The sequence below is a fragment of the Xenopus tropicalis genome, chromosome 1 (assembly GCF_000004195.4).
Source record: "Xenopus tropicalis strain Nigerian chromosome 1, UCB_Xtro_10.0, whole genome shotgun sequence".
NCBI lineage: Eukaryota > Metazoa > Chordata > Amphibia > Anura > Pipidae > Xenopus > Xenopus tropicalis.
The window spans coordinates 169223758-169239245 of record NC_030677.2 but is presented as its reverse complement, the minus strand read 5'-3'; the positions used below and the strand labels follow the sequence as shown (position 1 = coordinate 169239245).

The 15488-nt window shown below is 36.7% G+C and overlaps 1 protein-coding gene across 3 annotated transcripts in view; it reads right to left on the bottom strand.

Annotated features, from left to right (window-relative positions):
• Positions 1 to 15488, bottom strand: part of cep120 (centrosomal protein 120kDa) — a 58303-nt gene that overhangs the window by 28070 nt on the left and 14745 nt on the right. For 2 of the 3 annotated variants that reach the window (XM_031895599.1, NM_001126908.1), the window contains 7 exon segments: positions 12643 to 12791; positions 9803 to 10000; positions 5317 to 5541; positions 4252 to 4519; positions 3457 to 3631; positions 2817 to 2966; positions 1351 to 1533 (listed from right to left, as the gene is read on the bottom strand). In XM_031895599.1, coding sequence (XP_031751459.1) covers positions 1351 to 1533; positions 2817 to 2966; positions 3457 to 3631; positions 4252 to 4519; positions 5317 to 5541; positions 9803 to 10000; positions 12643 to 12791 — 1348 coding nt within the window. 3 annotated transcript variants of the gene reach the window in all.

The window sequence follows — 15488 nt, the reverse complement described above, 5'->3', positions numbered from 1 at the left end:
TATTATATCATATTTTATCATATGTTGACCAATACTGAATGTATACGTTTTCAACGGCTGTTATTATTTGTACTGCAGATTATTTTTCTGCATAATGTAAATATTAATGTTTGAAAATATTTTAATGCCTTTATTTGGCTATAATGTTTAAAAAATCCCAATAAAAATGATTGAAACTAAAAAAATGAACTGTTTAATAACAAAAGGAATAGGAAAAATATGGCAAAGTTATCATATTGGTATGTGCACAGATATGCTCCAGCCATGACATTAAATGGTTTTAAAGGGTGCCACCTAGTGGTTTAAAAAGCTACATGCTTTAAAATCTCAAACTGATATATAAATATAAAACATGTACAAAGTCCAAGGCATGGTACAGGACAACTTTTATTGCACTTTGCCCCAAACTAAATATACAGTTGCTAGTACTCCACATCGCTGTATTCATAAGGGGCTTGCTGGCGTGGTACATGGGCATAATCGTGGACAATCCCTTAAATTTTAAAGAAGAGAGTGCAAAACACATAAGCCTTTGCCCTAGTGGCAGCAAGTTATTGCATAAATCCTAAGGGGGCATTTTCGGGCCCCTTAGTGCTCTTGACCCAGGGACAATTATAAATGAGCCAAATGGAATACCACATGCAAATTATACTCTGCGCCAACCTTAATTATTTATCTTTACATTTTATCAGTTGTTTAAATGCAAATAAAATTCATTGATTAAATGTCACATCTAAAGGTTATGGTAATTAGCCATCAGTGCTTGACAATGTTTGATTTACTAGAGATTGTGATTGTGCCAGTAAATGGCTGCTTACATAATTTCCTATTGTGTATCTCTAAAATTGCAATAACAATCCCATTGCAACAGCAAATATAGTTTAGATGCATTTGGCTACTGACATTTTCAGAGAATGCATAAGCTAAAAAAATCACTGAAACAGCACCCCTAACAGTCATAAAGATATTGCAATGTTCTGCAGAAACAATTTATTTTATTTCTTTCAAGAGAGAAGGCAGGGATTAGCCCTGACCTACTATTTAAGCTGACAGCCAGGTGAAAGTATAGAGGGTCCTCATCTTGGCTATTGGTCCCCCATTAATTATTGATGTAGTGGTGTCTGATAGAGACGAATAAAACAGTTAGTAGTAGGGGCAGAACATAAGAGCTGGCAGAGCTGGCCCATTTGATTGACAAATCCTTATTTATAGCAGCAACCAATGGCAAGCAACATTTATTGAATCAGGGAGGTAAAAAGTAATAAATGTGAGATCTGGACTTTCTATGAAAAAGGCAATTAATTCTCAATAATTTGCCAACACTGGAAAAGTTAAGAAACACAAGCTTACCCTTCTACTGCTGTAACAGTGATTCGCTCGCTGAAGGTTTGTCGCCAACATTGGTCCCCGTGGGGTCCTAAGAAGCGTGTCTTTTCAGAACTTAGCACGTTTGAAAGTTGAATTTTTGTTACTCCTATCAGAAGATCTTTTGTCATTTTATCCTTATGCCATAGTTCAACTAACAGTGGAAGTCTAAATTTACAAAAAGAAATGGATGTATGGTTCAGGTAATATATTTATTAATCCCCACACATCCCAATCCCAGAGGGAAAAAAAAACTCACACAAAAATAAATAACAGCCTCCCAATGATCATATGCTATATGTGAATAATCAGCTTGGTAAAACAAATAGGGAGGATTCACAAAGTCCATCCTAATGATATAAGTTATAGGACTAGTAATCAAAACTCACAGGCTCACATAAAATATTGTGAGTGCTAATGGTGTTTTGGTGATTTACATATAGTTGAGAAATAATTAACCTTACTTTATTTTTTATAAATGTAACATTTTTTATATGTTCATATTAGCAATCATACATTCGTTCATATATAATAAAAGGCGCAAAGTTATCCCAGGTGCAGTAACCTATAACAACCAAAAATGTTTTTTAGTAGAAAATAACAAACTTAGGTTTGAATAATTAGCATTTATGTGTTAACATTCACTTTTGCATTAGCTAAAAGCTAAAGAAATAGTTTGTAAGGACTGTTTTTCAGTTATGGTATTGGAAAGCTTTTTATATGTTAAAGGGAAACGAAAGGTAAAGTCACTTGGGGGTGCCAAAATGTTAGGCACCCCCAAGTGACTTTAACCGCTTACCTCGTACCCCGGGCTGGTGCCCCTGTTGGGAGAAAACAGCACCAGCCCGGGGCACCTGGAGCGCAGCGCTTCCGTGTTCTGGCTTCCTCTTCCTGAATGCCAGCGGTGGGCGCATGCGCAGTAGAGTGAAAAGCCGACTTTAATGTTTAAGTTCGGCTTTTCACTCTACTGCGCATGCGCGCGCAGCGAAACAAGAGGAAGGAAGCGCCGGCAGCTACCCCGGGCTGGTGCTGTTCCCTCCTCACAGGGGCACCAGCCCGGGGTAAAAGGTAGGTGGTCAAAGTCACTTGGGGGTGCCTAACATTTTGGCACCCCCAAGTGACTTTGACTTTCTTTTCCCTTTAAAGGGGTTACCCGAAATATAATTTTAGCAAAAGTTAACGTAAAGGTGAACTACCCCTTTAAAAAAAAGTCTATTACAGAGACACTACTCCCCATATGTAATAAAAGGCACAAAGTTTGTCAAGGAACAAGAACCCATAGCAACCAATGAGATGCTTGCGTTAAAACAAGTGAGCAGTAAATACTATGTGCCGATTGGTAGCTATAGGTAGTAAGTAAGTGTAGCAAACTGTACTCCTGATATTACATAACCCTATTTATGCACAATAAGAAGCTACCACAGAAAAAAGTGTCAGTGTCTTCCCAGTACCTTAAAAAGGTATCCTGAATTTGATGGGGTAATGTTGCAAAATCAAATGCACAGTATGACTGTGGGAGAAAAACCTCCATGTTCTTCTGTACTTCAACTGGTGGGTTAGTCATGATAGGAGCAGCACTGCCAAAAAATGGGTATGAATACCTGCAAGAAAGTCAAAAAGCAAGTTAGCAGGCTGGGGGGGGGGGGGGGGTGTTAGGGTAATCATCAAAACAATATAACAATTATGACTTTACATTTGTATTAAGATTTTTATAATGTTCATGAAAGCTATTATTATAAAATGGTCATGGCCTATATATATTTCTTCAATAGAATCAAATACAGGAATATGTTTTGGACAAAATAATGTTAGCTCCAGTTCCAACCTCAGCATCTTTCTTTAGATGATCAGTAATTGCAATACAGTGCTATTTACTGCACACTGCAAAGATTCCTTCACAAACAGTTTGGTGGCTGATTCATCTTATACAAACATATTTGCTATGGAAAACCAAATCGGTCTCATACTCCAGGGTTTGCGACCAGGGATTCAAAGAATGTTTTAGAAAACATTAAAAGGGTGTTTCATATTTCCAACAATAAATAAGGCACATGCAATTTACCATGCATTGGACAAGTGGCATTTGAATACCTTAATATGCAATTTACAGGAAACCCAACATCAACATTACGGATGCTCCTTAAGTCAATGGTAAAACAAAAATGATGTGCTGCAGGAGGCACGGTTATTTTCTGTGCAGAGGATGACTCTGAAGTATTCTTGGCAATCGCAGAAACACCTTGTATGGGTGTTGGGCAATGACTACCTATAGTAACAAACAAACACAGAAAATTACACAGTTTTGAAGATTAGAATCCCAACCCCACCTTCCAATACCATTTCAATGGAGCAGGTACTGATACGAATGATATATAAATACTCAAGAATTCTGCAGAACACATCTGCATTGTACAAAATGAGAATAACAATAATAAAACCAACAGCACCGATAATTTTCACCTTAAACATACCATTAGATCCATAAATATTCAAATACACATTCTTAAATATAGGGTTTACTCAAACTGAAGTCTGAAACCCCACGATTTATAAAAAAAAATAAAATGATAAATTCAAAACACCCCTAATAAATATTATAGACATATATATTACTTCAAATAGAATGTATTGCTTAATCTCATATTGTATGAAAGTCTATATGTTAAATTGGCATAGTAACTCAGTCTCTTTTGGGACCTTGAAAAAAGCTCCAAGGGGAACGGAGGTACTGCTGAATGTGATTAAGGGATAAAGCAACATATCTCTATAACTGAAAAGTACTAGGCAAAGCACAGACACCAATGGGAGCAGTAGCAAGCTACTGATAACTGAGAGAAACTGTAATTATATACACACAGATTTTTTTTTTTTTTAAACATAGGTCACCTGATAAGGGAGGTTCTGAAAGAGGTGGAGACTTAGATCTAGTTAGTGGCTTTGAAAGTGGGGGCTCTGCTTGAAAGTCTGACTTTATGCTCTCAGCTTCACTTTCTGTTGCTTCATCCTTTGTCGGAGGGGAATCACTGAACATCAGAGGCTTAGGTGGAGGTGGGCTTCTAGCACCTTCTTTTAGATTGGCAGATTTCTTTAGTGGTGTTGTTGGTACCTCTTCTGCTGCAACACTTTGGGGCTGCTCCTTTGGATGATGAACAGACTTATGAAAATGACCAGAAGATTTGAATAAAAGCAAAAAAAAAAGAAGGAAAAATTAAACAGAAAACAATTAGCTTTTTTTTAACTAAAAAATATTTGCTTAACACATTTATGCAGCTTAGCATTCCTGTAAAAGATTCATTTTTAAATTTTAAACTATGTAGCCTGGTGCACAAAAGACTATGGGTCTGGATCTAAGGGTATGCTGAGGAAGCACATGCCTCGGGCACAATGGTGGTGGGGGACTAGGCATGTACATCGTCTGCCTGCCTATCCAGAGTTAGGAGGGGTTCAAGAACACTGCGCAAAGAGTGCGATACAAAATGTACAACTTCCGTGTTTATGTGCCAAAGTGTCACATGATTTTAAGGATTCGGTTTGGCCAGAGGCATGGATTCAGCTGAATCATCTTGGATGAAGCCAGAACCAAATCCTGGATTTGGTGCATCCCTAGCCATTACCCTAAAATACCTGGAAGGAAGTCTTTTCCATGACTTTCCATGACTAAAGACTTATCAGGGTCGGACTGGGCCGGTGGGCCTTGGGTAGCAGTTCTGGTGGGCCTCGCACAACCCTGTCCGACCCTGAGTTTTATGGTTTAACTTTCTAAGGTGTGATAAGAAGCTGGGTTAGGATTTGGTTTGGCTGGGCACTTGGATTTGAAAAAAGGCTCTGATTTGGCTAAATCCCAAAATGTATTTAGGATCTGGTACGGTGAATAACTATAAAATGCTACAAAGAGAGAGAACATCACGAAATACAAAATAAGACACTGATGGATTTCTACATGAATGTTACCTGTAGACCGATTTCTTTTTGGAGAGCAATTGATACTCCAATAGTGGGAGACATTTCCAAAGGCACAGCTGACAGATTTTGTTTTGCTCGATTAGGTGGTGTAAGGATGAAGGCACCTTCAACTACCACAGGGTGGTGCTCTATTTCCACGCTGGCTTTATTGAGAAGTCCTGTTAATGCTATATCTGTACTGCCAAGGGACTGGTCTCCACAGCAAAGATGTATCTTGATGGCGGAAAAAATACATTACTGACTAAAATTGTTAAAAATAAACACAAGGCCAACTAAAATCTAAGTGGTAATATTACATTTTTATGTTTAGACATCAAGTACAGATTGAAAAGTTTTCATTATTTTATGATAAAGTATCAAGTAAAGGACACATTACAGTAGCATTCTTAATGGTGATAACAGACTTAAATCATTTTACATGTTTTTTTAATTACCATATAGCAACTGTGAATATCATGAAGTAAAATTCCCCATAAAACTCTGTACTGATAGTGTATTAAATTGATATATTTTTACACAATTAGAAGGAAGAGCAGCTGTGCTTATGTAATGCATATTCATTTTTTAATACTATATAAGCCTCTAAGATTTCCATACAATTTCAATATTTATAATGATTTGTAGATGCAGAGCAAACCACATCTTAAGCAAGTATTGTATGGAACAGATATCCAGTGTGAAGCTGCAAACAGAAACAACAGTAAAGTGGCTATACACAGATTAGGGCACTACAAGAACTTCTAGGATAAAGGGGGATTCATTAAATATGCCTCAAGCTGTGTCTAAGTATGGGATCTATTATAGGGGAAACTTGCAAAGCAATAGACCTCCATTACCCTTAGTGTTCTATTTAAACAAACAATTCTTAAAGGATAAGTATAACCCCATCCCTTTTTAACATTATTTCAATGGGTAGGAAATTATTTTTGTCTATTGCTTTAATTAAGAAGTGTCTACTCTTTTTATGATGTTTTGCATTAAATGGGAAAATCTGAAAATAAATGTAAAGTTACATTCTGGATGGCAGTCTCTACCCCTTAGAGCTTAAAATCACCATGAGTGGGCAACTTACAGGAGGATATTAAAGGTATGGTTCACCTTTAAGTTTTACTTTTACTATGTTACAAAATGGCCAATTCTAAGCAGCTTTTCAATTGGTCTTCATTATTTACTTTTTATAGTTTTTGACGACTTCTTCTCTTTGCAGCTTTCAAATTGAGGTCACTGACCCCGGCAGCCAAAAACTATTGCTCTGTGAGGCTACAGATTTATAATTAATGCTACTTTTTATAACTTGTTTTTCTATTCAGGGTCCCCCCCCTATTTATATACAGGTATAGGACCCATTATCCAGAATGCTCGGGACCAAGGGTATTCCGGATAAGGGGTCTTTCCGTAATTTGGATCTCAATACCTTAAGTCTACTAAAAAATCAATAAAACATTAATTAAACCCAATAGGATTGTTTTGCATCCAATAAGGATTAATTATATCTTAGTTGGAATCAATTACAGGGTTTTGTTTTATTTCTACATAGAAAAAGGAAATCAGTTTTAAAATTCTGAATTATTTGATTAAAATGGAGTCTATGGGAGACGGGCATTCCGTAATTCGGAGCTTTCTGGATAACGGGTTTCCGGATAAGGGGTCCGATACCTGTACCAGCCTCTCATTTAAACTGATCAGTATTGCTAAGGTAATTTGGTTCCTAGCAAACAGATAGCTGCTGAAAACTCAAAACTGGAGAGCTGCTGAACAAAACGTGAAATAACTATACAATTAAAAATAATAAAAAAAAATGAAGACCAACTGAAAATTGACTCAAAGTATTATGCTCTACTTCATGCTAAATGTTAACTCACAGGTGAGCAACCCCTTGAAGTGCTGCAGGTTACAGTGGGTGACATTATACTGTAAGTGGCAGTTTCTAGATCAGGTGCTATGCGAGTGCTCCAAGAGGGAGATCTGATTAATTCTCAAGAGACTGAGGGAAGATTCTCTTCAGGAAATTCAGGAATTTTGGCATTTCAAATGTAAGGGGCAGCAAGAGAGAAAAGTTTAAGGCTTAAAACAGCAGCGGTAGTGGGGGTGTGCCCTGGGAGGTCAGAAAGATATGATGATACAAGAAAAGAGATGTACTGAGGTGCAAAGGAGAGATAGGATTTGGATGTTTTGAGAAGGACTTTATAAGTTATTATTTGCTATATGGGAAGCCATGTTTTTAAAGGCAATCCCTACCCAAAAAAGAAAAAAACATTTTTTAACATATTGAAAATGTGGTTTTTAAATGTAATTGTAAATATAATTGCTGTTGAAAGCAGTATGCCTGTGCACTACTAGCTCAGACTCAATTAACTTTTAAAAACTAAGGAGAGAGAACTAGGGAGCACTGTTAGAATTACATTTTCTTTCCTTATGCAAAAAAACAAACAAACACATTTTGGGTAGACCTTTAAAGGAGAATGAAAGGTAAAAACTAAGTAAACTTTAAGAGTCATCTATCAAATGAAACATGGGATTTCTTGTTTCCTTTTTTGTAAACATGTTCTTAGGGTATCTAACTTCCTCTCTCAGAAGGATCCTTCATTCCTGGGGCCAAAGTCTGCACAGTTCTCTCCTCTCCTGCTCCCCCCCCCCCCTTAAGAATTCATAAAACTCACTCCACCCTCCCTTAGGAATGTGTGATATGAGCTATAACAGACTGCAAACAGGAAGCTATGAACACCAAGTTAAAATGGTTCTTTACTCAGGTATGATAACGTTTTCTGCAGAATAAATAAAATGTTTTAGGTGGCACTAATGGGGCAAATCTATTAGCAGTTAAATGCCAAAATGACTTTCCTTCTCTTTTAAGCAATAAGGAGGTGAATGACTTTAAATAGGTTAAGATGCTGAGTGATAATGTACATTAAGTCAATGCAAATGCAATATTGTATTAACATTCATAAACATTGATCCAGTGAAAGAGCAAGACCATATGTGCGGCCAGAAAGGAATTTTGTAGCTTCCTGTTTCAAAAATCCAATACTAGTCAAAATCCTGAGTACTTTAGAAATAACAGGAGGATAGATTCCTTGGATATTCAGGAAGAGGAAGCCATAAACATGCAAAAACAACCTTAGCTAAACAAATACTAGTAGAAATATTATTTGAATGAATCAGTGGTAATAGAATTTTCAGAGACGGCCAATCATTCCTCAGGAACCCTGCAAGTACACCGAGCAAGACTTATTTCTATAAACCAAACTGTCCCTGCTGCTAAACTAAAGGCACAGAGACTGCATTGAATATGGACTCGCAGAGACACAATCGTGTCTGGGGAATCCACTACAGTGCTCATGCCCACTGCACTTGATTGTAAGCTTACCAGATCATGTGAAAAATCTTGGACACTTCTAATAAATGCAACATGTTGGGCTCTGTGGCATGCGTTATATTTCATGCCATCAATGAAGCCTTTCAAGATGGATTTTCTAAGGGTGGACTTGATTTTTCACATGATCTGATAACAATACTCTACTGCATGCAGCCATTGGAGAATGATAAAATACAAATCATCACAAATGTCTGTGACTACAAGGCCTGCGCGATATGCATGCTAACTTGTAGTAAACCTGCATGTAATTTTTGAGTAGCTTTACCCATTATCCAAGAGCTACTGTAAACATTGGTGTTTATAATTGGTTTCCGGATAATGGATCCTATACCTGTACATTCTATAACATACTAACACCTATGAACACCTTTAAGTTAACTATTAGTATGTTATGGTATAGGATCCATTATCCGGAAACCAGTTATCCAGAAAGCTCCGAATTACTGAAAGGCCATCTCCCATAGACTCCATTTTAATCAAATAATTCAAAATTTTTAAACTAATTTCCTTTTCTCTGTAATAATAAAACAGTACGTTGTACTTGATCCCAACTAAGATATAAGTAGTCCTTATTGGATGCAAAATATTCCTTTTGGGTTTAAAATTTTATTGAAGAAATTAAGGTATGGAGATCCAAATTATCCAGAATACCCAATGTCCCCAGCATTCTGGATAATGGGTGCTATACCTGTACTATTCCTCGCAACGTTACCATTGGTCTTCATTATTTCTCTTCTATAGATTTTGAATTATTTGCATTTCTCTTCTACATCTTTTTGGCTTTCTGTGTAATATTGTTACTTTTTTATTTCTAATCATTCTGTTCAGCCCTTCTCCTATTTACATTCTAGTCCCTCATTCAAACCAGTGTCTGTTTACTAAGGTAAACAAGACCCTAAGCAACCAGAAAGCTGCTGAACAAAAAAGCTAAATAACTAAAAAAAAACCACAAAGAAAAAAAAATGAAAACCAATGGCAAATTTTCTCAGAATATCATTGTCTATGTCAAGTTAACTTAATAAAGCATATTGTGATACAAAGCAAAGTTTTATCGCCAGTAAAACCCAATCATACAAACAGATTTAGTTTCTCATTTACCTGAAGCTTTGGTTGCACAGACAGATACATGCAAAGCACTTCTTTACTGCTACGTATTCTAACAGAGGCTCTTTCTGGCTCAAATTCTGGATTGATCAAGTCTGTGAATGGTTCATTGGTAACATCATTTCCAAGTAACGAATAATAGAAAAAGAATTCTGGTTGTGGCTCTGGGAGCCTCAAAGTACTGGGAATTAACTGCAAAGACAAGACAAATTTATGAAAATGAGATGCAACAAAAACACAAAAACATGCATTCTATAAGTAAATATATACACTGTGCCACATACTTTTTGCTGCTAGGCAAAGTAGGAGAATTGCTGCCCTACACAAACTAGAAAATCAAAGTAATTAAAAGGGAACCATTGCTAAAACAAATCTAAAACTGTAGAGGATTTTGAATAATTCCTTTTCACTAAAAAAAAAAAAGTTTGGCAGGCTTTACTTCATAATGTTGAACTTGATGGATATGTATCATTTTTCAACCTCGCCTACTATATTACAATGTAATTACTTTTTCAGCTATATGTATATGTAATATTTATGTATTTCAGTATTTGTATTTTCTCAATCAAATATTTTTCTACTGCAAACAACTCAAGCATTGTATTGTAAATTGCTGATGCATGCTAATATCAGCCAGTCAGATCAAGTGATATCTGTCAGTGACTCAGCGTGAGTTGATAGCATAAATCATCACACTCCATGGGAGCCTATATAACGGAAACCCTAATACCCTTGAGCAGTAAAAGAGACCTGTCTTTCAAACTTTAAATTGCAGAGTGGGGCAGTTTGGACATTCTTCTTGGCAGAATATGAATAGAATAAGAAGCGTGGAAAAACATGTGTTGCCTTTTGAAGAAAATGATATTTGGCAAATACCTATACAATGCTTGGGTGCATTTTTGGAGCACCATCTAATACCTGTTGCAACCACTGTAAAGAGTTAAGAGTTTCTTTGTTTTTTTTTAAGAAAGTGGATGGCCTATTTACATAGAAAGCCTTGGCACATTGGGGGTGTTCATCAGAATAGTAGTATGCATATGATCAATCCGTTATCAATAATTAGCAGTGTAAACAAGGCCAATTAATGCACCATAATTACGCTCCCCATTACCTACTCCCCCCCCCCCCTTTCCTCCCTCCTTCTCACTTTCTTCCTTCTATCATTTCTCTTGTTTATAAGAAAATCAATAAAAGTTGACTATTAAAAAAAAACAAAAAACATGGGCTAATTAATATTTTGAAATAGTGGCAGTAGGACTGAAGGAAAGGAGGTTTTACTGACAGTACGGTAAAAGTATGGTAATACTGGTGTCCAAAATTGTAATACTGGAAAGAATGAAAAGACATCAGACATTCATGCAGAAATACAATTGTCATTTTGGGGATAGGAAGGAATTTGTCCCTGAGGGGCCACCTTGGGACCTAACCGGCTAAAGCTTTTGTTTACCTTTCTTTCAGGCTACTGTCACACCTGCCATTTATGAAAAATATTACTGAAACCAGCTGCACCTCCTGCCATTGGCTTTAATAGAAACTTCCTGTCACAAGGGACAAGCAGTTTTTCAGACCAAAAAAGCACAAAGGTGTATTTTCAAATAGACTTTTTTTTCCAGCTTTAAAGGAACAGTAACACCAAAAAATGAAAGAGCTTTAAAGTAATAAAAATATAATGCACTGTTGCCCTGCACTGGTAAAACTGGTGTGTTTGCTACAGTAACACTACTATAATTTATATAATAAGCTGCTGTGTAGCCACGGGGGCAGCCATTCAAGCTGGAAAAAAGGAGAAAAGGCACAGGTTACATAGCAGATAACAGATAAGTTCTGTAGAATACAATAGTGTTTTATCTGTTATCTGCTCTGTGCCTGTGCCTTTTCTCCTTTGAATGGCTGCCTCCATGGCTACATAGCAGCTTATTTATATAAATTATAGTAGACTTTCTGAAGTAAACACACAACTTTTACCAGGGCAGCAGCACATTATATTTTAGTTACTTTTATACACTTTCATTTTTTGGTGTTACTGTTCCTTTAAGGGGATGCTTACCTTTTGCAAAGTCCTACAAGAGTGGCAGTACTTTGCAAAAGAAGAACTTTATATCAATTAAAACAACTTTAATAAAATCAATTAAAATAAAGGCCAACCCTCTCATTTACTTTCCACATACAGAGATCGGCAGCAGGGAGTAAGGAAGGTGAAGCCAGCCAACCAGATTGATGTATAGAGGAAGGAAGATAGATTGTGCATGTGCAATAACTCCGCTCTAGGTAACCACTGCATGCTCTCTCACCCCTCTGTCAATTTCTGCATAGACGCTGATTCAGACTTGGGTAAGCATCTTGTTTTAATTAATAAAGCAGGCATTTTATAACACTGATTGTAATGGGTAAATTGCTTCTTTTGTCTTTGCTACCCTCCTAGTTATTTTATTTTTTTTCAGTACTGTCACAAATGTGATTGTTATCTAATTTTCCATGTTCAGATGTGTTATCGGTTTTGCTATTACTGTATGCAAAACCAGCTAATCTAGCTATTCTAGCTCAGGTCAAGGTCAGCTATTTTTCAGTTTGATTTGATGAATTGTAATGCTTAGACTATGCACAAATGAATCCAATTAATGCAAATAACTGCCCCCAGGGTTGCACACCAAGGACCCAGATCCAGGACTCAGTTGCTCAAAACCAAAACAAAAATAAACATGTATATTTGCACAAAAATACATAACAATAAAAATAGCCAATAAGAAATATTTTGTTTACTTGTATATGGTATGCCCTGCATTTTGACTAGAATTTCACTATTATATGAAAAAGCGTATTATAAATACCAATACCTGTTCTAACTGGGTTGCAAAAGCTATTGTTACTGACAGCACAAAGTAATCTTTACAGTACTCCGCAGGTCCAATCTGATGGTAACCCTCTGCTTCATTCAGAATAGGAACAAGGCTCTTTGGCTCCAGTCCAGCCAGATCCCCAGGCACTACAAGAAATAAGTATAGATTTATCATTAGGCATTCTTCTGATGCAAAAAATAAATAAATAAATAAATAAATAATACAGGTATGGGACCCGTTATCCAGAATGCTTGGGTCTTTCCGGCTAAGAGGTGCTTGGGGCAGAATTTTTGGGGCTTTCCAGATAAGAGGTCTTTTCGTATTTGGATCTCCATACCTTAAAGGAACAGTAACATCAAAAAATTAAAGTGTTTTAAAGTAATTAAAATATAATGTGCTGTTGCTCTGCAAAAAACTGGTGTTTTTGCTACAGAAAAGCTACTATATAAATAAGCTGCTGTGTAGGCATGGGGGCAGCCATTCAAGCTGGAAAAAAGGCACAGGTTACATAGCAGATAACTAGTAGATAAGCCCCATATAATGGGGGTTTATCCGTTATCTGCTAAGTAACCTGTGCCTTTTCTCCTTTGAATGGCTGCCCCCATGGCTACACAGCAGATAACCTATATAAACTATAGTAGTGTTTCTGAGGCAAACACACCAGTTGCAGCAATGCAGGGCAACAGTACATTATATTGTTATTACTTTTATACACCTTAGTCAAGTCTATTGAAGAATCATTTGAACATTAAATAAACCCAATAGGATTTTTTTTTTGCCTCCAATAAGGATTAATTATATCTTAGTTGGGATCAAGTAAAAGGTACTGTTTTATTATTACAGAGAACAAAGGAAATAATTTGTAAAAATTAGAATGGTTTTCTTATAATAGAGTCTATGGAAGATGGCCTTCCCATAATTTTTGGATAATGGGTTTCCAGATAATAAATCCCATACCTGTATACATAACCCACATCCTTTGCCATTCTACATTTCAAGCCATACACATTATGCACATATTTCACCTACGATGGCTTTGTCTGGATTTTTACAGCCCACAACAATTTACATGCCTAATTTCAGTAAAACTGTCATTTAAGAGTATCCAGCCCTCCAACAAGAGAATTTAAGTAGCAGCATATGCTGCCATGCACTAATCGCTTATTTCATTTAATCTTGCTTTGGTTACAGAATTTCATGATTTATATTAGATATGCTTCTTACCATGGCAACCTGTGTATTGTACTCAGTGTGAATGACACATTACATTTTCAATATTAGTTTTCCTGTCTCTTTCAAGTGCATTTACCAGCTGGAGAATTTTAAATAGCTTGAACGACTATGACAGATGGATGGAACAATAGCAGAGGGACGGCTTCTTTCATCTCATGATATTTCAGAAAAGCATATTGACTTACAGAACATGGCCTCCATATGTTGACTTGGGTCTCTGTTTTTCTTTATATCTAAACCTAAATTTGTCAGAGAAACTGTCTATATGCGGCTTCATATATACAGTATATCTATATATATATATTCAAATCAAAACTTTATTTTCATCATGCCACCACCCACGTGTAATCCATTTATTTCTTATATCCCATTTCTGCATTTTTTGCCCCTTACTGCTGCCCATTATACCTCTAATACCATATTTATTTTGCCAATAATAGGCTACTGTCATATCTTACGTAACTCCATATTACCAAATTTTTTCTCTCTGACCTGTTTCCTCAGTCAGAAGGTATTTTTTATCGTTGCTTCCTTGTGCAGAGTGAAGCCCCGCCCCCACTTCCTGTTCAGGTCTCTCATAAAAAAAAAAAACCCCAAAAACTGCTAATGCACAGACTGGCTCCTGCTGCCTCCAGGCATGCGCAGAAGGCTCTCCACTCCCACAACCTTGTCAAATTGAAGAGAGAACTGAACAGGAAGTGGGGGCGTGGCTTCACTCTGCACAAAGAATACCTTCTGACTGAGGAACCAGGTCAGAGAGAATGCTGGGACAAAGGTAAGTAATTCTGGAGGCTGTTTAGAGTAATTTTACTCATAGAAAAAAAAAAAAGGTTTACTTATTCTTTAAGTAGCAAGGAATTAACATCAGCTGTCTGGCTTACCTTCTGAAGGTCTATGTTTACATCATAAGAACCTTCACTTTGCAAATAAAAACCTTTTCTTAAAAGGATAGTATTACCCTTTTTATGAAACAACTACTGCAGGAATTAGTGAGTACTAAACACCATATAAGCAAATGTTAATTTACAGTAACATTTTATTTTACATTCTTTAAAAACCAAGAAAATAGTTAATTGTGGCATATGAAAAATTTGGATACCCTAGTATGCGAGTATTTAGCAACACCCCCTTCGGCACAGGTCACAGCCTTTTGTATCCAGCTACAAGTCTTTCATTTCTTGTTGTAAGGATTTTTCCCCATTCTTTCTTGCAAAACACTTAAAATTCTGAGATCTTCTTGGCCCATCTTGCGTGTTTAGGATCTACCTACAGATTTTTAATGATGTTTAAGTTTGATTGTGGGGGCCGTTCCAAAACCATGAGCTTGCTTATTCTAAAGTAGCTCAAGGTGGCATATTTAGGATCACTGAGGTTCATTTACAAAGACTGGGCAAATTTGCACCTGGGCAGTATCCTAATGCCGTTTTCAGCCAGCTACAGATTGAGCAGCGAGAGCAAATACCCACAAATGCCATGGTTTACTGTTGGGCAACATTTTGTGGCCAAAGAGTTTAATTTATACTTCATCAGTCCAAAAGGCCTCTGCCTTGTCCAGATGCCAGTAAGGTAAAGCTTCCTGCTGATGACTCTTCCATGCAGATCATGTTTGT